The 21,035-nt window shown below is 39.7% G+C and overlaps 1 protein-coding gene across 1 annotated transcript; it reads left to right on the top strand.

The window, feature by feature from the left end:
• The first annotated feature begins 68 nt into the window (after positions 1-68).
• On the top strand, positions 69-19,867 carry TRMT2A (tRNA methyltransferase 2A). Its single transcript, XM_075216847.1, is given in 15 exon segments — positions 69-311; positions 3,699-4,439; positions 6,448-6,556; positions 7,652-7,789; positions 7,791-7,834; positions 8,093-8,111; positions 8,113-8,208; positions 8,293-8,355; positions 8,357-8,409; positions 8,783-8,894; positions 11,498-11,620; positions 11,733-11,808; positions 14,214-14,330; positions 18,289-18,385; positions 18,802-19,867. Coding segments are annotated over 15 exon segments (2,037 nt in total). The 5' UTR covers positions 69-285; the 3' UTR covers positions 19,025-19,867.
• The last annotated feature ends 1,168 nt before the right edge of the window (positions 19,868-21,035 follow it).

The following is a 21,035-nucleotide window of genomic DNA, read 5'->3' as shown; positions in this document are numbered from 1 at the left end:
CCCCCTTCACCCCAATATGGCTCCATCCAGACTGCACGTTAGACGTACAGTAACGTCACATCCGGTGTGGTGTACTGATGTCTGATCTCTTTGGGCCAGTGTGTGTTAATCAAAAATGAAACGATTCATGTATTCATCAATCTGATTCGTTCGTGTCCTGTAAATCGGTTTCTGAAATGTATAATAATTAATATTAAAAAAATATATACCGGAAGCCCAGGTACAGCTTCCGGTTCGGGGGTTAGTTTGACGTAAATAACATGGCAGCTTCCATGTAAGGTTCTCATGCAATACGGATTGAGTCATAAGAGGTAAATCGTGTGGCTGGAGAGAGTTGCTGAAACCTTTGATTTTGGTTTGATAGTCTTTTTCTTACTTAACACACTTGGATTCCTATGCTGTGAAGTATTACGTTTATTATGGTGAAACTATATTTATTAGATCTTAGTACTGCAGAATAAGCATCACATGGCTCTATATGACAAATGTATGGAATATGTCAGTGGCTGTTATGGCATGATGTGGCGAACTATTAATCTGTTCCATATAAAATACTCTTCCAGAAATTCATGAACTCTGAAATGTTTGAGCAAGGTGCAGACATGGCTTTCTTTTCTTGTTTTTTTTTTTTTATATAAATGTGCATATATTTTAAAATATAGATGGAGATAACTGAACACTTTACATTAATGTTAATATATTCAGTTTTGCTAGAATTTTTAGTTTCTAAAATGTTTTGTCAGACACCAATCCATTGACAGTTACGTATTATTTTCAAGTATGTGGATGAATCGCGTACATATTTCTGGTTACAGAACAGAGCAATTTTGCATTACAATTACACATATGCTTATAACACATGAACATACAGCCCAGTGCTATGTGGCCGATGAGCAGCAGCATTTCTTAAAAAGTAGTTTTAAGTATAAAACCCGGGAAGATTCATCACAGGTTGAAAAGCCCTCTCTATGGAGAAAGCCATCATCATCTATTTATATAGTATCACTAATTATGCAGCGTTGGACAGAGCACTCATTCACATCAGTCCCTGCCCCATTGGAGCTTACAATCTAAATCTAACATACACCCACACAAACCGAGAGAGACTAAGGGCAATTTAATAGCAGCCAATTAACCTACTAGTATGTTTTTGGAATGTGGGAGGAAACCGGAGCACCCAGAGGAAACCCACGCAAACACAGGGAGAACATACAAACTCCACACAATTAAGGCCATAGTCAGGAATTGAACTCATGACCCCAGTGCTGTGAGACAGAAGTGCTAACCACTAAACCACCATGCTGCCCTAAAGCCAGGTGGTAACCCTGTGTTGCAGAGAGCAAAACAAGAAAAAACCCTATTGCTGGCAAAAACTCAGATGGGATGAAGTGGCAAAGGGACACACAAATAATTAGGGAGGGTGGGCACAGATGGTCATGCATTGGTATACATACAAAATTGGCGATGAGTACACACCTAAAAGGGGTGATGAAGACAGAGCCACACATGGTAAAACAGAGTTCAAGAGAGATGTTCACATTCAAAACTGGAGACGAGGAGGTTTTTCTTTGTTAGAGACAGAAACATGGGAGAGCAGATAGCCAGAGACACTGATGGTGAGTCTGACGTGTGGAAAATGGAGTTAGGAGTGGGCTGTACTTTAAAGGGGTCTCTGAGCACTTCCTCCCTTACTAGCCTGGCCTATTACTTTGCACTGTGCTGGCCAAGAGCAGTTCAGTGGAAGCTACATACATTGAGCTGGAAATATGAGGAGCTAAGTAATAGGCCCAGGCAATGGAGGAAGCAGGGGAGAGGGGGAGAATAGAAGTGAAGTAGAGGAAGTGGGTGGGGATGAGCGCAGCAAGAGGCAACACCGCCTGGACAAACTCCATGCCCACCCCACATTTCTAAGGCAATTGGCAGCATACGACCCAGCTTGTATAGATGCTGTCCCTAAACATTGAATATGGAATCGGCCTGTGGGGATCTGGCCCAACGCTCCCTTGCCATGGACGTCCAACCAATGTCTGATAAAATGTTTAATTGGCAGTTCTTGTAGTTACATTGCAATTAAAATGGCGGCTTGTGTTGTAGAGTGCGTGTCTTCTTTGCCAGGGTAGTTTGAGGTTTGTACCATACACTACAGGCTATAGGCTATCAGTGGAATTGGCATCTCTTGTGCTGTGTTCTTTGTGGTCAATGGAGGCAACATTTATTTCTGTATAATAGGTTTACATTAGATGTCAGTTTGTCTATATGCAAAATAAAATAATAAATGAGAATGAAGCCATGGATCCAGATAGTTTTTTATTTTGATAATCCGGTTATGGACATTTTGAAAGTTTAGCTTTTGTCCCAAATAATGTGGATATTGTTTTATTAATGTTTAAAAACTGCATGTTTTGTGTTATCCATTGTTCACCATGAGAAAAAATAGCAGTACTTTTTATGTGACTCTTGTTTGATCTGCTAGATGGGGGTTTGTAAATTCATCCAAGATGTACATGTAATTAATTAAAAAATATTATTAAAATTTATTTGAACTCTTCTAATCATTTTCATAATGCAACTCTAACAAAGAACTCCACTCACAATTGAGTTTCTGCTATTAAGCTGCCCAATGTGCAGAGGTCCTATGGGCATCCATCTCCTGTAACTCTGTCCTTTACCTTACAAACCCTCTTGAACAAAGGCTGCCTTGTTATAATAGCAAGAGTTGGAGCCACATGGTAAAATTTAAATGCATTCAGCACTCATACACCACCACTCCGTTCAGCATACTTTGTGTGATCTTTTTTTGGGGGGAGGGGGAGTCTTTTTGTATTTTACATTCTGGAGTTTGTATGTTTTCCTTTTTTACTTCTTAAAATTGGGGGGAAAAGGAAAAATAAATTAAATTAAATCAGCAGTTGTTGGCTTGGCTCGTAGACTTGCCAACCCTTCCTTAAACCAGGGCATTTTGAACTCCCCGAGATGGTGGCTATCTTGAACAATGCGCATACCTACAAATTAAACTTTGTGTGACCACCCACCCACAGAAAGGTTTGTTTTTAGGCTACCCAAGCATCTGAATTGGTGGGTGTGGGAAGAGAACCCATGAGGCAGTGAATATTTATTTTGTAGAATAATTCAGCTTGTGTACCAATTATGGTATACACAGCAAAGAGGTAGGCATAAATATTTCACTGAAACAATGGGATAAGGCACATAAGTGCTCTGTTAGCAGTAAGACACAAGAAGCCATCTACAATCTAGTGTCCCATTGGTACTATACCTCTGCTGTGTTGAAGGGCATTTTCCTCCAGCAATCAAAGATTTTGGACGTGATTGGCAACACAGCTTCATATTTAATTGATGGCATCAACCATTAAACCTTACTGGGCCTAAAAACATAAATAATCAAAATTGCAGATGGTTTGCATGAGAGAAAACCATTTTTATTTCTTATTCCGCTATACTGTAATTAACATGTTTACATTATCCCAATCTCCTAGTAAGTGTATGTCAGTTCCTTGTAGCAAATATACATAGGTAACAAAGGACATTGTTCTGGCTGTTCCCTTCTGATTTTGACCTATTGTTTTTATCTTGTTTTCCCTTAGCAAAAAAAAACAAACATTTTTTTTTTTATTTTATTTTTAGAATAAAGTATTGTTTCAAGTTGCCTATGGTTTTTTTTTTTCTTCTATTTGTTTCAGAACAGAGCACAAGATGGAATCTTCTGCAGGTGAGAGAGACTGTCGTGATCATCAGGAACAAAATAGCTGCACTGAAGATGAGAACCTGAAAGGGGACAACATGAAAGGAGCCACTGAAATGGACAAAGATGATGCAGAATTAGGTGATGATGTTGCTGAGATAGATGAAGATGCTTCAGAAACAGGAGACAGCACAGTTAATATGGATCCGGGGGAAAATGCAGATAAAGTGAATGACAATACTGCAGAAACAAATGAAGCTGGAATTTATAGATACATCAAAGACGATCTCTTCACATCAGAGATTTTCAAAGTAGAGATACAGAATTTGCCAAAGTACATAGGTTTTAATGACATTAAGAAGTTCCTTGCGAAATATGGATTAAACCCTCATAAAATAAAGCTCATGAATAAACAAACATTTGCATTTGTGACTTTTAAAAGTGAGGAGGAAAGGGACAAAGCTATGAAAGTAATACATGGGGTTATGTGGAAGAATCGTTTATTAAATGTCCGACTTGCAAAACCCAGAGCTGATCCCATAATGAAGAAGAGAAGGCAAGAAGAAGATGAAAGGGAGCTGCCAAAATGTAAGCGACAGGCTGTGCAGGAGAATGCTCTGGAGGAGCCCCTCAGTAAGCAGATTGCAGATGTGGTGACCCCTCTGTGGCAAGTTCCATATGAAGAGCAGCTGAAAATGAAGGAACAAGAATGTGAACATGTGCTACAGAGACTGACAAAGTAATGATTGCAATCTCTCTTGTTACTCCACAGCTAGACTTTATTATGACATGGTGCAAAAGGCACCTACAGGGTAATTTCTGCCAGGAGGCAAGGTGAGAACCTTGCCTCATGCTGCAGGGTTTTTGTGGGATCAGGCCAGGGAATACTTTACAGCAACCAATTATGGTATTAAATAGGTTGCGTCTTTGCAATCTGGACTTTCCCTGCTGGCTGCTTTCCAGCATACTTTCCCCCCTTATAGTCCCAATAGCAGCTTACAAATATAATTTCCCGTTTTTTGCCTTGTGAGGATACCAAGGTGATATTTAGCCCTGTTTGCTGTGCCAGTTGACTGGTTTGCCTGTAGGTTAGCCCTGGCCTTCCCAATACTTCAGCGTGGGTTAAATCACTTAGACAAATAGTGGGTTCACTAACCTGTGAGCAAAACAGTCCTATATCTTACCAGCAGTTTTGTCCCTGGCACATTAATGGCCAATCCTGGCTGCTGAGCCATGCTCTTCACTACTCTACACATGTGGTATTAACTAAGCCCAATGTCCACCTGCTTTTCAGGTCCACAAAGAAAGCACATTCCGCCAAGCCTTCAATGTCCTCACAGGCATGATCCTGGACAAGTCTGGCATTTAGTAATGTCCTGAATAGAGTCCCCCTCTGTCCTGCGTCTGTGTAACTTTAAACCCCTCTCATGTTCTCAGTTACCTGAGGCATAAAATACATATATACATGGTTATCACAATACAGTCCAAGCAATATTAAATACAGTTTGGACAAGAAGGGTGTCTCGCATGATAAACCCGTATTTTCAAGGTCCTGACACCCCTAACTCATCACATTCCTCCACCCACCAATGCTAGTCACAATACTCCTCATACACTGCAGTAGGAAGATCATGTAACGCACAGGCAAATCATGGTGTGCTGCTTCTTCCACTGCCACTAATTAACAATCACTGCAGAAAGAGAAATGTAGCTGGTGGAAAAATGATGAATAACCTGGATGTCTCGGGGTAATGGAACTCTCTATGTGGGGCAGAGTGCTGATGCAATCTGATTTGCCATTCACTATGGATGGGTCACAGATGGAATCCGAACAGCTTTGGGGCATATTCAATTAGGTCCCGAATCGCGGTAACGCGCAGAGTGCTCTTTACCGGAGGTAATGCGGTACCGCAATAATGGGGATTTTCCTTTGCAACCCCACGGGGGTTATATATCATCTGCCGGATGATATAAAAACAAAGTTAAAAATCACAGAAAGAAGATAGAAAGAGAATTTGATGCATTTATTAAAAGTTGCATGATGACATGAACAAGATAATACATTTAAATCTATACACACATTTCTATGCATCTATAAGCACTTAAGCACCTGCCAGTCCTAATCATTTCTTCCAACATTAAGGTCATAAAAATTATATTTTTTTGTACAAATATAGACATGCTGTCCTCAATACAAATTGTGATATTTTTATTGTGACATAGTTCATATATTCAGTCTTTTGAATTCAAATACTTTTTAAGCTTTCATTTTCATCTGTGTTAAGTGTTCTATGTTCATCCAATGTATTTCTTGTGAGCTGGTACACACAACACCCACTTAACGATAGTTTATGTTCCACAGAGACAAAACAATGTACTCCCTATATAGAAGTCATTTCCATCCCTGTCATACATTCAAATAATCACTTAAAATACAATTTCAATCCTGGGGGCTGATGTGAGCAGGGTGGCCAATCTGGGAGAGGGGTTAGACAGGACTGGGCCAATGGACAAGGAAATGTGCATTTCCTTTCTCCCCTGGTTCCTCATCAGGACAGACCTCTCCTTTAACAAACAGGAGAGACCTCCCACTGTGCTCAATCCATCACTTAAAAAAATGTGGTGGTCAAGGTAATACCATACCCTTACTTAGGTTCAGAACAGATACTGAATTAGTAAGGACATTTTTATGAGTCGTGTTTGTTTAGATTATGGTATCCGTTTCAATTTGTTTTCTTCTTCTGCAGGGAAATAGGAAACACTAATAAGGCCTTATTGCCATGGCTATTTGTTCAGAAGCAGAGATATAATAAAATATGCTGCCTCTTGGAAAGTGTGAAGCCGTCACCAGCACAGGTATTGTTCCATATTGTCATAGGGCTTGTCACTTTATAAGATCTCATTTTGTGTTACTTTTTTCCTAGCATGCTTTGTTAAGATAATACACACTTCCATGTTATTTTTGCCTTTCCACCGTATATGTTAATGAGGTAGCATTCTGGGAAAATCCCATGGGGTAGTCTCTTAACATATCCTCTATAAGTAATACCTGCCTTAATTTCCACAAATTAAAGCTAGGCTTTATAACCTCATTAGGCAATTGGCAGTCTCTATTGTGAAATTATAGTTTATGGTGCGTTAGTTATTGGTGCTTGAAAGGTAGTCAAAGGCTATTGGTGGAAAACCAGTATTAATAGTTGGTTAACAAAACTGCACAGATTTGCCTGGCTGTCGTTGGGGTTACTGGCTACAAGGCACTTTGTGAGGTATCTCACTGCATTGTTCCTGTAGCAGATCACAATATCCTATAGCAAGCAAGACCTTGAGTAGTCATGTGTGCTGTGACTGAGTGACAATCTTCTGCAAAAAAGTGGATGAGCAGCATCCATTTCAAATTCTACAGGTAAAAGGCTTAGAGTGCACTTCTGCTTTCTGAAAATACCCCACTCCATGAAGGAGTTTACAGTTTTAAATTTCAATATTACAGATTTAAAATATATTTAGGTAATTTACACTGTCGGATATGGCTGCATTCTTCCACTAAGCCACCAATTTCTTACCAGTTCCTCTGGATGCATGTGTTTGTCACACTTATAGACTGCATGTGTGGCATGCTTTAGTGGTGGCATAAGGAAAGTATTTGCAAAAAAATAAAAAATTGAGGGATGAAATTCAAATAGTTTTGTTCAGATGTACCTTGGTTTTTAAATGTACATATTCATAATTTCAATGTTATTAAATAAAATGATTTAACCTTGGTCACATATGATCACATGGCATGTGTTGGTGTAGTACTCATAACATTTAAAAGCTCAGGAACTACTGCAAAAAAATAATTTTGAATATTGGTCATTAGTGGTAACTGTAATAAAGAGATTCAGAATATTGTCAATATTATATAAATATTCTTTTTTAAAGTGCGAAACAAAATAGTTTGAATGTTTTTATCAGACAGAGTACCGAAACAAATGTGAATTTCTGATTGGTGTTGGTGCCAATGAAGAAGACAAGACTGTGGGGTTCCGCCTTGGAAAGTACAAGGGAGGAACATGTGCTGTCGTGGAGCCATTTGATACTATTCATATTCCCCTGCGCCACCAAGAAGGTTGTGAAGGCTTTTCAAGAATTTATCAGGTAGCATCAGAACACTGTTTACACTCTGCCACAACGTAGTGATTAACATCAGGGTACTTACAGTTCTTTGTAGCCTATTTTAGTACTGATAACTTAAACTTACTTTTAAGGTGTAAGTGCACAAGAAAAGTGTGCCTAAGCTTCTGTATGTAAGAAGGCTGACAAGTAATCCCGTAGGAAAAAGTATATTTAGTGCATATTGAAAGTAACTGGTAGGAAGGAAGACCGTTTTCATTGAAATAATGTGTTTATATGCAGGACTACAACATATGCAGTCCTACAGCCCGGAGTCATATGAAGGTCACTGGAAGCAGCTTACTGTCCGTAGCAGCCGAAAGGGTCATGTCATGGCCATTGTTTATTTTCATCCACAGGTATACTATCTGTTCCTTTGAATACTCATTTTCTGTGTACTGTGACAGCTGTGCATATTTATACACTGATGATCTTCCCTGCAGAAACTGAGCAAGGAGACCCTAGCAGAGTTAAAATCATCTACTGCAACATTTTTCACAGATGGCCCAGGGAAAGGAGAGTGGTATCACATCCCTTTATTTTGTTGAGGAAGGTCAAAGGTTGGTTATTTTTTTAATGAGCTTAAATATTGTCTTTGTATATAGTAAGTCTGAGTTTCTCCAGATCTGGTTAGTCCTTTCCTTTTAGCAAGAGTTGATAATGGGGAATTCAGTTGCTCTATGTTTAGCGTTCTGTTAGTGTGCTGTGATTAATTTGGCTGTATTAATAAGTTGTAACTAACTACATTAACAAAGTAGTCATCCCTTATAGCTGAAGCACAGAGTCTATCAATTCATATCCTGAGGGAACACATTATACAAAGATCTATTATTATTGTCAGGAAAGCTTTGTACTGCAGACATTTTACCTTAATTACATTTTTTTTAATGGCACAATATGGACTGTAGTTAAACCAGTGGTTTGTCCTGTAGAAGAAATCGCAAATCTGGAGGACTTGCTTGTGGAGCATGTGACTGGAGACCAATACATCTATGAGGAACTACTGGGCCTCACCTTCCGTATTTCACCTCATGCTTTCTTTCAGGTATGCAAAACTATATTAAGCAATTGAAACAATGGGCCTGAGTCACTAAGGAAAGTAAGGCAAAAAAAGAAGTAAATGTTCTCCGGGATAAACCATGTTACAATGCAAGGGGTGAAAATTAGTTTATTATTTTGCACGTAAGTTAAATACTGGCTAGTTTTTTTGAACTAGCACACACATACTTGATAGCTTTATTTTTACACTGAAATTAAAGGTTTATCTAGGACATGCCTATCCCAACTATAAATCTGCCATCACATTTACATTTACCTCCCCCTACAATGCAACATGGTTTTGCCCAGATGCAAAGTCACTCATTTTTTTTATGCTTTACTCTCCTTAATGACTGAGATCACAACAAAATCCTATTACTGCTCAAGAAAGAATATGATTGTCTGTCAAGATTAGAGATGGCCGGGCTCGGTTCCCCGAGATCCGAATTTAGCCTATCCGAGTACCGAGCCGAGCACGCTCGGTACTCTCCCGCCCATTCGGATTCGAAATAGAGGCAAAACATCATCGTGACGTATTCGTATTTCTGAGCTCGGTTCTCGCGAGATTTGAAAAGCATAAGTACCACCCTCCACAGTAATCCATCGCCATTTGACAGAGGGAGAGAGCAGGGTTAGGTCACACTGGCTAGATCACCGCAGGGACAGATCAGTATTTGGACACATTATTGTTTGTATGCAATACCATTGTCATCTTAATACCAGTTGTTACAGCAGTAAGAGGAGGATAGAGGAGGGGTTTTTTTGTGCAGTTTTCTGGCACTCCAAGTGCTTTTGGGCTGTCCCCCATTCTTTTGCATTAATATTTATGGCTGTCAAAAATCATATTTGTCAGCAGTATCTAAAACAATTTTTAGCACTACAAGTGCTTTGGGGCTCATAATGTATTCAAAGCAGTCCACATATGAGCAGAATCGGCAAATAGGTTCTGTCACCAGTTCTGATGGTAGTGTTCCCAGTACGTCATCTGGGAAAGGCGATGTTCAAACTACAGTCTTTTGAAATCTGTCAAAAAAACACACACCAAAAAAAAAAAATTACCATGTTGAAGACGAAAAAGAAGTGTAACTGAGCAAAAGTTAACCTGATCTAAAAAAAAAAAAAAATGGCCAACATGCCATTCTACACACGCAGTGGCCAAAGAGAGAATGAGGCCTTCACCTTTGTCTATTAGTGGCAGATCAAAAATGTTACAGAAGCCTACAAGTGGTGCACAACTACTGTTATGCGTCAAAGCCGACCTGCAAATAACAGTAAGGCATTAGAGGATAATGTTTGCTCTGAATCACAAATAACACCAATGCCTGTGGAGAGTCCATCCAACAGTGGGATGTCTAATCGTGAGCATTCTGTTAGTGTACCCATAAAGAGGGACCGTTTCAGCAGTTCTGCTGATGGGTGCCTGAACAGCCCGAGTGTAGCCGGTGATGCACCAAGTGAGGATGACACTTTGGAATTAGAGAGGATGCAGGGGGAGATTTGGGTAGCCGACGAGGGCGCTGATGAGGATTTGGTTGATTGTGTAATCCTGCGCCAGTGGCAGCAGAGTTCTGGCACGTGAGGTTCTGGCACCCAGTTTGCACTTTCCAAACACAAGCAGAGATGACACAGGTGGCAGACCACAAAAGTTTGACATCTGGGCTGGTTTGCATTTTTTGGTATTTTATACAAGTGGAGGGGGGGCTAGAGAGACAGAAACCAGACTGCCTTTGTCCATTTCTTTACATATTTAAGTATAAGTGTAGGGTGTAATATACATCCAAAGACGATGGCTGCATTGCCAATATTCATAGATGGAAGAGGAAGACAATCTGGTTTGTGTGTCAAATTAATGAAGGCCTACCAGGAAATTAAACTGTTTTTTGGATAATTTATTAGCTTTACAATTACATTACTTATGAAGAAACTGGTGGAGCACTAAATTTGGTTATTTAAGGCCAAAAAAACATTGATTTTTAATCAAAATAGCAAAACAAAACCAAAACAAAAACCAAAACACGCAATGACGGTTTGGCAAAACCAAAACACGACGGTAATCCAGATCCAAAACGAAAACATGGGGTCAGTGAGCATCTCTAGTCAAGATCCAGACAACTGGATACAATAGGATACAACCATTTCTAATTTCTACAAATTACATTAATGTGATACCTTTGGGAAAGTAACAAATATGCCTAAGCGCTGAAACAAAATGACATTCAATACTGATACCATACAGCTAATCTGTGCTTAGAAATGTCATTACGTTCAAGTTTATTTTGTTTTTGGCCTCATGATTTATTCAGAACGGAACACTGTTTGATGTAATATTTGAAGCATTACAGTATTTCTGTATTGCAAAAGGAAATCCCAGTTAGGTCACTAGGGATTTAAACTGACTCAATGAAAACAATGAAAGCTGGTCTCTCTCTGGTCTTGAAGGGGTTAAGATATTAGAGAGATTCTTGACTAACATTAATTGGGACAAAGAGATACGCATGTATAACAATTGATGATTCTGTCATCAACAATACTACATATTGCACACAATTGAGTTGCAGTTTAAGCTTTATTGCATATTATAAGACTTACCATATAAATCACATCACACAGGTTAATACACTTGCAGCCGAGGTCTTGTATTCCACAATTGCGGATTGGGCTCAGTTGGACCAGAACAGCACTGTATTGGATGTTTGCTGTGGAACAGGAACTATTGGCATCTGCTTGGCAAAGGTGAGGTGGAGTTGTCGATAACAAAATACAGTCTGAAAGTATTTTCTTTTTTCTTTATTGTATCTGATAACATTACATCAGTAATATTTGTTTTCCATTTCATCTACAAAAGAAAGTGAAGAAGGTTGTGGGAATTGAGCTGTGTCAGGAAGCTATTGCTGATGCCAAGGCTAATGCCCATATCAACAGTAAGTACCTTTCACACTAATTTTATTCTGTACAATTTAGTATTTTATGTTCTTAATTTTGATATATTTGTATTGTATAGGGCAGTTTTTCCCCCATCCCTGCATCCCAGGTTACAGCTCAGTAATAACCTGTGGTTGTCGACATTATAATTTTGGTATTGTCATACCTCCTGACTTGTTTGCATTTTTTTGATTCAACCCTGCACAGTATATTTATATGCTTGGGAATTATACCAAATAAGCAGGTGAGAATAATATTGATGGGCTTACACACCTAAAAAAGTATAACTTTTAAATCTAGTGCAAGATGTGAAATGATGTATTATCTCAATAAACAGGAAGCATAAACAGACCAAAAAGCAATTACATAGTACAATATGAAATAGACATGCAAATCAAATAGTCGAAAGAAATGCAGGCCATTTTAGTTTTAAATTGCTCAAGATCCTTAATCTGGATTCCATTTACATCATCCTCTCTGTCTTGGAAAAGCAGGTGAGATTCTCTGTACTTCTCAGATGAATAAAGTGCTCTCTCCATGTGAGCAGTATTTCTAGTGGAACCCCATTTTGTTTTTGTTCTTGTTGCCCTATGCACTATATACTAAATAAAGGAAAATAACCGTAGATGTGGCACATGGTTAGTATTACTGCCTCAAAGTGCTGGGGTCATGGTTTCCGTTCTAACCAGGGCCTTATCTGTGTGGAGTTTGTACGTTCTCCCTGTGTGTGCATGGGTTTTATCCAGGTTCTCAGGTTTTTAAGTCTGTGGGAGGAAATCTATCTATATGTTAAGTGTCTTCTGACAAAACTGATGGCTTTTGGCTACACACGGGGCCTGCAGCCATTTTCTGAGACTGCATCCTATGAATTCACTAGGAACCAGTACCTCGTGAATATTGGTCATAAAGTGCCTTAGTGATGTCCATTATTTAGGTGACCAGTGCTCTCAAAGAACAATAGACATAGCCTTCTAGGTTCAAATGTGTCATTTAATGTTCTATGTTTTAGTAAATGAGGCAATACCAGAATCTAAAGTATGCAGTTTTAAGATCAAGGAATCAATGTGGTGAAGACAGCGAGTGTGCAGAACGCAGCATTCCAGAACTATAATGATATCATGTGGGGGGCAGGTTTTTAGTCTGAATTAAAGATAACTATATTTAGCACATACTCTCTGTACTATGATATGGCTGTAGATTAGTTACATTTGCTGGGGTTGGAGGGGGGACTAAAATATACAGTCATTGCCAAAAGTTTTGAGAATGACACAAGTATTGGTTTTCACAAAGTTTGCTGCTTCAGGGTTTTAGACCTTTTTTGTTATGTTGCTATGGTATACTGAAGTACAATTACAAGCATTTCATAAGTGTCAAAGGCTTTTATTGACAATTACATCAAGTTTATGCAAAGAGTCAATATTTGCAGTGTTGACCCTTCAATTCGCCCTGGCATGCTGTCAATCAACTTCTGGGCCACATACTGACTGATGGCCACCCGTTCTTGCCTAATCAATGATTGGAGTTTATCAGAATTTGTGGGCTTTTGTTTTGTCCACTGGCCTCTTGAGGATTGACCACAAGTTCTCAATGGGATTAAGGTCTTGGGAGCTTCCTGGATATGAACCCAAAATTTCAATGTTTTGATCCCCGAGCCTCTTGGTTATCACAATTTTGCCTAGGAACACAGCCATGAATAAAGAATGGTACCAAAACATCCTCTAAGTGCAACTTCTCCCAACCATCCAAGAACAGTTTGGTGATGAACAATGCCTTTTCCAGCATGATGGAGCACCTTGCCACGAGGCAAAAGTGATAACTAAGTGACTGGGATCAAAACATCGAAATTTTGGGTCCATGGCCAGGAAACTCCCCAGACCTTAATCCCATTGAGAACTTGTGTTCAATCCTCAAGAGGTGGGTGGACAAACAAGAACCCACAAATTCTGACAAACTCCAAGCATTGATTAGGCAAGAACGGGTGGCCATCAGTCAGTATGTGGCCCAGAAGTTGATTGACAGCATGCCAGGGCGAATTGCAGAGGTCTTCAAAAAGAAGATTCAACACTGCAAATATTGACTCTTTGCATAAACTTAATGTAATTGTCAATAAAAGCCTTTGACACTTATGAATTGCTTGTCATTTTATTCCAGTATACCATAGCAACATCTGACAAAAAGGTCTAAAAACATTGAAGCAACAAAATTTAAAAACCAATACTTGTGTCATTCTCAAAACTTTTGGCCATGACTGTATGTACTGAATAATATTCATGTATAATAATATCATGCAGGTTAATGCAGAAAATGGTAAGAACATGGATATTGATTCTTGCAAATGTGCAGATCTCCAGGAAGTTCACTTTACAGTTCTTGAATAAATATGAATTATATTCCTTAATTGTAGACCTAAGCAACGTTGAATTTCGATGTGGCAAAGCCGAAGACATCTTCCCTTCTCTGATAAACGCTTTCACATCTCAGAGTCCTGTTGCCATAGTTGACCCACCTAGAGCCGGACTTCGTAAGTATCAGACTGCATACTTATGTGGGCATCCCTTGGGAGTTAAGATATCAATTGGGTGGATTTTCCCAAAGTGGAAATATTAAACCATAGCTAAACAGTGGCTGTATGACCAAGGTGGTTGTGATTGCCGGAAGTTCGTAAATCTGGTGTGTTTGAAGTACAGCTGTCTTTCAAGCATCAGTAGGTACAAAATCTGTCTTTGCCCAAATATAATAGTCCAATTTAGTTCTGTTTTTAATTAGATGTGCTAGATTTGTGAATTGCCTGCGACACTTCTTACCTGAAAGGCCACTCCCTCCAATCGGCTAAGGTAGAGCATGCTGGAATTTTTAAGTTTAGTGGTAGAAGTTGTAGATCCAAAGGTATTCTCCCATCCTTACACTAATGTGATGTAAATACTTATTGTGTGTGCCATGAGTGGTATTAAGACCATCTGATCAGTCATGAATTTTGCTAATGCCTTTTAGTTTCTTAGCAATGGATGCAAAACGTCTAGCATCATGTTACTATTGCTTGGCTGTTACAATGGCTTGTGTATGTCTAGTCACTCTAGGGTTTTTAATTCCTCTGTATTTGCGCACACATACATAATCTTTTAAACCCTCCATTGGTTTACACACAATGGAACCGTCTTTATATCTCTATTAGAGATTGGCACGGGTTGCTTTATTTTAAATGTCAGTTGTTTGTTACTTAGGCTAAATATTAGAAAACAGTGGGTTCTTTTGTTTTATAGCACTTTTATAAGAAGTAATAAGGTTTATGAACGGATATTCCTGTATCGTGATTACAAAAGATAATCATTTTATATGACCGTAGGTGTGTAGTTACTGTTTATTCCCTTCAGTAGTTGAGAGTTCTCAGTCCATGCCAATATTTTTATTTAATAGAAGGAGATGAGGAGGTTACAGTACTGAGAATGGAAAGGAAAGAAGAGGGGTAATAGAGGGTAAGATGGGTCCACTTGGATGGGGCAGCAAATACATTTCCACTTCAGTCCTCCTTGGCAGCCATAACTCTGCCAATTTAGGTAGAGACAGGTTACAAACACTCTGCGGATGGTATGTTAGGTAGACCCTTTGCTTTCCCTGTGTCCTTTCCTGTCTTTAGTATAGGTAGGGTTTTTATTTTCTTTCTGTTGTGCAACAAGGTTGAATTGTGAACAATAAAATAAGTTACTGGGGAGCCCAATAGATATCATTCAGAGCGGAGTGTCACTACCACAGGAAAGGTGTATCAAGATCCAGTCACGGAGATGTCCACTTCAGACTCCTAATCAAGTGTCAATAAGAAAGGGGCTTCAGTTGTTGGTGGATGTTTTCCCCCACCACAGAGATCACCCCAGGGGCAGGCTGGGCTGAGGGGTAGGGCGGCAGGGAGGCATCTGCTCCCTGGGCTGGTGCCATAGTGTGCTAACTTGGGCTGGGTCACTGGGCCACCTGCATTTTTTCCCTTTTAAAACAGGCTATTGAGTCAAGTCTTGCTCCCTGGGCTAAAATTTGCCAGCCCGCCCCTAGATCACCCCGTGGTTAAGATGGCACATGTATGATATCCAGTAGGAACTTCTAAAAAAGTGTAATCAGGTGGTGACTAACTCTAAAGTTGAAAATAGGAGTGTCATATTTGAATCCAGAATAGAAGGTACTCACAACAGATGCCAATATCGCAGGTTGGGGATCTCCCCTTCAGGGATAAGTGAAACAAGTCATGTGAATGTTCTGGGAATGAGAACCGTGTGGAAGGGAATCCACATCTTCATCTAAAAGATAAGTATCCTAGAATATTCTCAGACAGCAGTACAGTAGTAGCCTAGATAAATCATCAGGGAGGTACCAGAAGCCAGACCTTGATGGTTGAAGTAACACAGATCATGTTCTGGGCAAAGAGAAATCTGAAGTTGCTCTCAGTGTTACATGTACCAGGAAAACAGAATGTGTTAGCAGATTACCTCCGTAGAGAATAGATTCCAAGAATGGTCCCTTCATGAGGAGGTGTTCCAACTGTATAAAAAGATTCGGACATCATGGCAACAAGAATAAATTCAAAAGTTCACTATTTCGATAGGCAAGCTTTGGCTGTAGAGTAGAAATGTCTGACTGCAGTACTAGTGAAACTGCCCCCATAGTAGATAGTCGAATGTCCTGGCTGATCTCAACTTCAGTGATAGTCATAGAAGAGTATTAATTGGAGTCATACCCAAATCTGCTGATTCTATGTCGACTCACAATCTAGTACCTGCAGTGTAATGCTGTTGCACATACAATCTAGGCAGGCTGCATGGAAAAATGTATGGAATTTGGGGGCCTCCAGTCCTGCAGAATTATTCAAGTTTATATTCGAGACATTCGACAGACCAGACTAAATACATCATCATCCTTTGGAGTTAAGTGAGTACTGGGGTGTGGACTCTAATAGGGAATGTCTGTACGAAGTACATAATTCATTTTGATACAAATAATAAAACTGATCCAGGAAATAAATATTTTGTTATATGCCACTAGATCTCTCCTGAGCCTAAGAAGGGTGCCATTTAAGCTGATTAAGGGAGTCTACTCTCTTAGCTAGATATGCCTAGATATTTGAACCTGCTACAGTGTCATTTAAAGGGAAATTTAAGTTATAGAAGTTTTCTGGATTTGTGTGGAGATAAATAAGTCTAAGATTTCTCTCTTAAAGATATTCATTTTGAAATTGATACCACCAAGAATCTATGCACCTCCCCAAATTCATTTCGGAGGGAGATTAAGGCATTAGGGTATTAGTAATAAATGACAGTATGTCATCTGCTTTTAAGGCTATTTTGTGATTGCATTGACCTACTGAGATATTCAAATGTCTGTTTTTTGCTCTGATCCTTCTGGTGAAACGGTTCAGTAATTGATGTGAAGATGAGAGGCGAGGGGGTGGCACCCCTGTTTTAGTTTTAATTTTAATTTTTTCATTGAAACTGGGAATAAGTACACTCATTCACCAGGACAGACGCAGATAGACTGCAATGTAATGGCTAGATACCTCTAAGCAATTTTCCCCTGAAAGCTGTATTTGGTGAGAGCTCACATCATGAATGGCCATCAAGGGGGCTTTCTGTCTCTCGGGAAAAGAATAGTGTTGGTTTCCTGCATTCAGTAAGATCTGTAATGCTGGGTGTTGTCCACAGCTTGGTGGTTGGCCAACTTGATCTGGGTGGGTCAGAGAGAATTAAGCCTATTTGCTAAGATTATACTTTAAAATGTTTAGCTTTATTAAGAAAACGGGACGACAACTGCCACAGAGGGCTGGATCTTTATATTCCTTTGGAATGACCATAATTTTGACTCTGATTAGCCACCAAGTCAAAAGGCTCACCCTCTAAAATAGATTTGAACAGTAATGTGAATTTGGGAGCAATAAAGCCTGCAAACTTGTAAGAAAGAGCCGGGAGGCCATCAGGGCCAGGAATGGAAGCTGCTTTCATGGAATGTAAATTAACAGTAGCTTCTAAATCCATTGTTTTTTGGAATTTAGCAAGAAGGCAAGCTCAGGGGTAAGTTTTGAGGTGGTTATATGAATGCAAACAAACATCAGTTGTGGACTCTAGGTTCTGTAACACTGAGGGAGTTTCTAGGATATAGAAGGAAGATAGAATGAATTCTATGGGTAAAACAGTGGCTCAGTGGTTCGCACATCAGCTTTACAGCACTGGGGTCATGAGTTTGATTCCCGACCATTTCTAATCTGTGTGGCGTTTGTAAGAATCTAGCCACATCCTGGTGCTTAGACTTGGCTGAAAAGTTGGCCTTGCGGGGATGGATGGGGAGGGAAAAAGTTAGTCTTTTGCAAGGAAACTGGGTCAAAAAGAAACTTTATTTTTATGACTCTCTTGCATGATTCCCATAGAAAGATATTCTTCTTCCATATGCATAGTTGCTATAGTTCCAACCCTTTGTTTTAGTCTTTTTTGTGTTCATATTTCCAGATTCCAAAGTAATTATTGCAATCAGAAGAGCTGAACATCTGAAACGACTGATCTATGTCTCCTGCAATCCAAAAGCTGCATTAAACAACTTTGTAGAGTACGTATTATGTAATTGAAACATATTTAAAGGATATTCGTTGCTTCAAAATCCACAAACAAAAAAGTCTTGAGAGAGGCAGCAGGCCAAGGCTTAAAAGTAGACTTGCTTAAAAAATTTTTTTTACAGCAATATCTGCCTAACAGAGGAAGGTCAAATGCATGTTATCAGATAGCTGTCTGCATAAATATAATATTTCCAGTGTTATTTCTTCAGCATTTGTTTACTTTTACATTAGTTTAGCCAGAATATGTAATCAAGCGAATATTGAGGTCCATTAATACATTTTAAATAACCACACAGTTTATATACCCCTTAGTAAAGATATCTATCATAAAGCCCATGAATTGATAAGTTGTAGCACCTGATGTTGCACATACTGTTTTTATAGATGTTTTTGTTTTTTCCATTTCCAGTCTGTGTCGTGCTCCTTCAAACCGCGTGAAAGGTCGTCCTTTCCGGCCAATCAGAGCTGTGGCTGTGGATCTATTTCCTCAGACCCCACATTGTGAACTTCTCATTCTGTTTGAGAGAGTGGAGTATACAGAGAGTACAAGTAACTCTGCCCCCAAAACCTCACCCGAAGATACAGAGCTTCAGTCTGACAGCAATACTGGTCCAGAACAATCCGCTTCCTAGATTTGTACAGTCTGTTGGTAAACCAGCATTTTAGTCCTTAGTTGAACATGTTTTGGAATGTCTTATTTACTTTGTACCAACATGTAAAATAACTATTCATTTAGGCTTATTTCAGCCCTGTGCACAAGTGAATATTGTGCCCACATGTAAACAAAATGTGAGCATTGTGCGGTGGCAGACCAGGTTTCTTTCATCGAAATGGTTCTAACATTCATGTATTACAGCTTTTTAGAGTTATTTTGTGTATTGTTTTTTAAACCTAAATAAAGGATTTGTATGGTTACCGTTGTATTAAAATCAACTTTTGTAAATACATCTTCATTCCATAAGTAGTTTTTCTTTTTAAACTACTAGAATGTCTGCTGATTCAGATGCTTGTACAGCATTTTATAGGCGTTATGTAGAAATTGCCAGCAACCCCCCAGCATTCTCAGACCAAATGGCTAGTACATAAAATTAGTTTTTGATTAGCTTTGTCAGTATTTAACAATAATCGAGACTCTTTATTCTGAAATTAAGTTCTGCTTTTAGAATTTTTTATTTTTAAATAGCCATTCTATTGCCTGGTACATTGGCGCATGTGCAGGGTAATGTGATTGGACGGACAGTTGTATGCAGTATGAATTAACTGCTTGGGGTGGGTGAAGTAGCTCACTGCTAGTCTAATGGATACTGCAGGGGTTAATGAGCATTCATCTATAATTGTGTGCCTAGAGTCCTTGCCTATATATTGTGTTCAATAACAGTGTCCTATTGAACCTAAAAATGTACATTTATAGTGACTGGTCCCTCATGTAAGATTGGAATATGGCAATTAATAATAAAATGGCGCTTTTATTATTATGATCTCTTGGATTATTGCAGTTATATGTTATGCTTAGGAATGTCTACCACCTCTCTTATGTTCCATTGTTTTATCACATTTAATAAACATGTTACAAAAACTTTGTTTCATGTTTTTGTCAAAATCTACTAATCAGCCTTAAAGTAATGCTTTTTTTTATAACATTAAGTCTCATATTATTGACGGTTCTTGTGAAGGTCTATTGAAATGACCTATTAATGCGGATACGACTAATTAAAACAATGCCAGTAGCACAACATGAAGTGGTTACCGAGCACCTGCACTTGGGGAGTAAGAATTCCATTCCCATATCTGTTTACATGTTTTTACTAGTGTTTACTAGTGGACCTGCGATGGGCTGGTCCTTTTTCTCTGGTCGTTTGCTTCTTGGGTGTTCTCCGTTGCGGGGTCCATCCTGCCGACCTATGCCAAAATGTAAGGGGTTATGGATGGGGGTCTGGGATGGGAAAGAAACTCACTTACCCTACACACCGCGCCGGTGTCCTCAGGAGAGTCTCCCTTCTCCTCTACGGTGTCTGTGTGGAAGAGGGGGGGGGGGGGATGTCCGAGTACCCGAACGCAACGGGAAAGAACCCCTTGTCTCGTAAGCCGGGAACTCATTTTGCTGTAAAGGGGTGGGGTGAAAGGTGGGAAGGACAGTTCCGCAAGGTGAGTGCACCACGGGGAACAGCCCTTTCCAGACTATACCCACAGAATCTGGTCCACTACGGCGACTCCCTCTGTCACTACTACTCCAGGGGGTTCTCACTGGCTGGGGTCTTACAGTGTCCTTGTTTGCTGACCGATGCTCCCTATCTAGGCTGACCCTATCCTAACTGCTGCTCCATTTCTAAACTCGCTCGCGCACCAAACCTTGACAACTATGTGGCATACACAATCCGCAACAAGAGATGCACAGCAATGATACAACCAAGAGGACAATCAGTGATGGGGAGAGGGTACAGTATGCAGCTTCAATACAGAGTATAAACACTGGACGATACAATAAAACACTCACTACTGGCGTTGGGCTAGGGGTGGCCTACTAAGTTGTTACTGGGGTAGTTGGGTACAGGCTGGGGAAACCTAAGGAGGCCAAGGGGCTGTGGTTGAGGCCTAGGAGTAGTGACTGTGGCCTAGGGGCAGGGGCTGGGAATCAGGTCTGTG

Source organism: Mixophyes fleayi, chromosome 1 (assembly GCF_038048845.1).
Source record: "Mixophyes fleayi isolate aMixFle1 chromosome 1, aMixFle1.hap1, whole genome shotgun sequence".
Classification (NCBI taxonomy): Eukaryota; Metazoa; Chordata; class Amphibia; order Anura; family Limnodynastidae; genus Mixophyes; species Mixophyes fleayi.
Note: the sequence above shows the minus strand (reverse complement) of the source record. Positions and strands in the feature narration are given on the sequence as shown.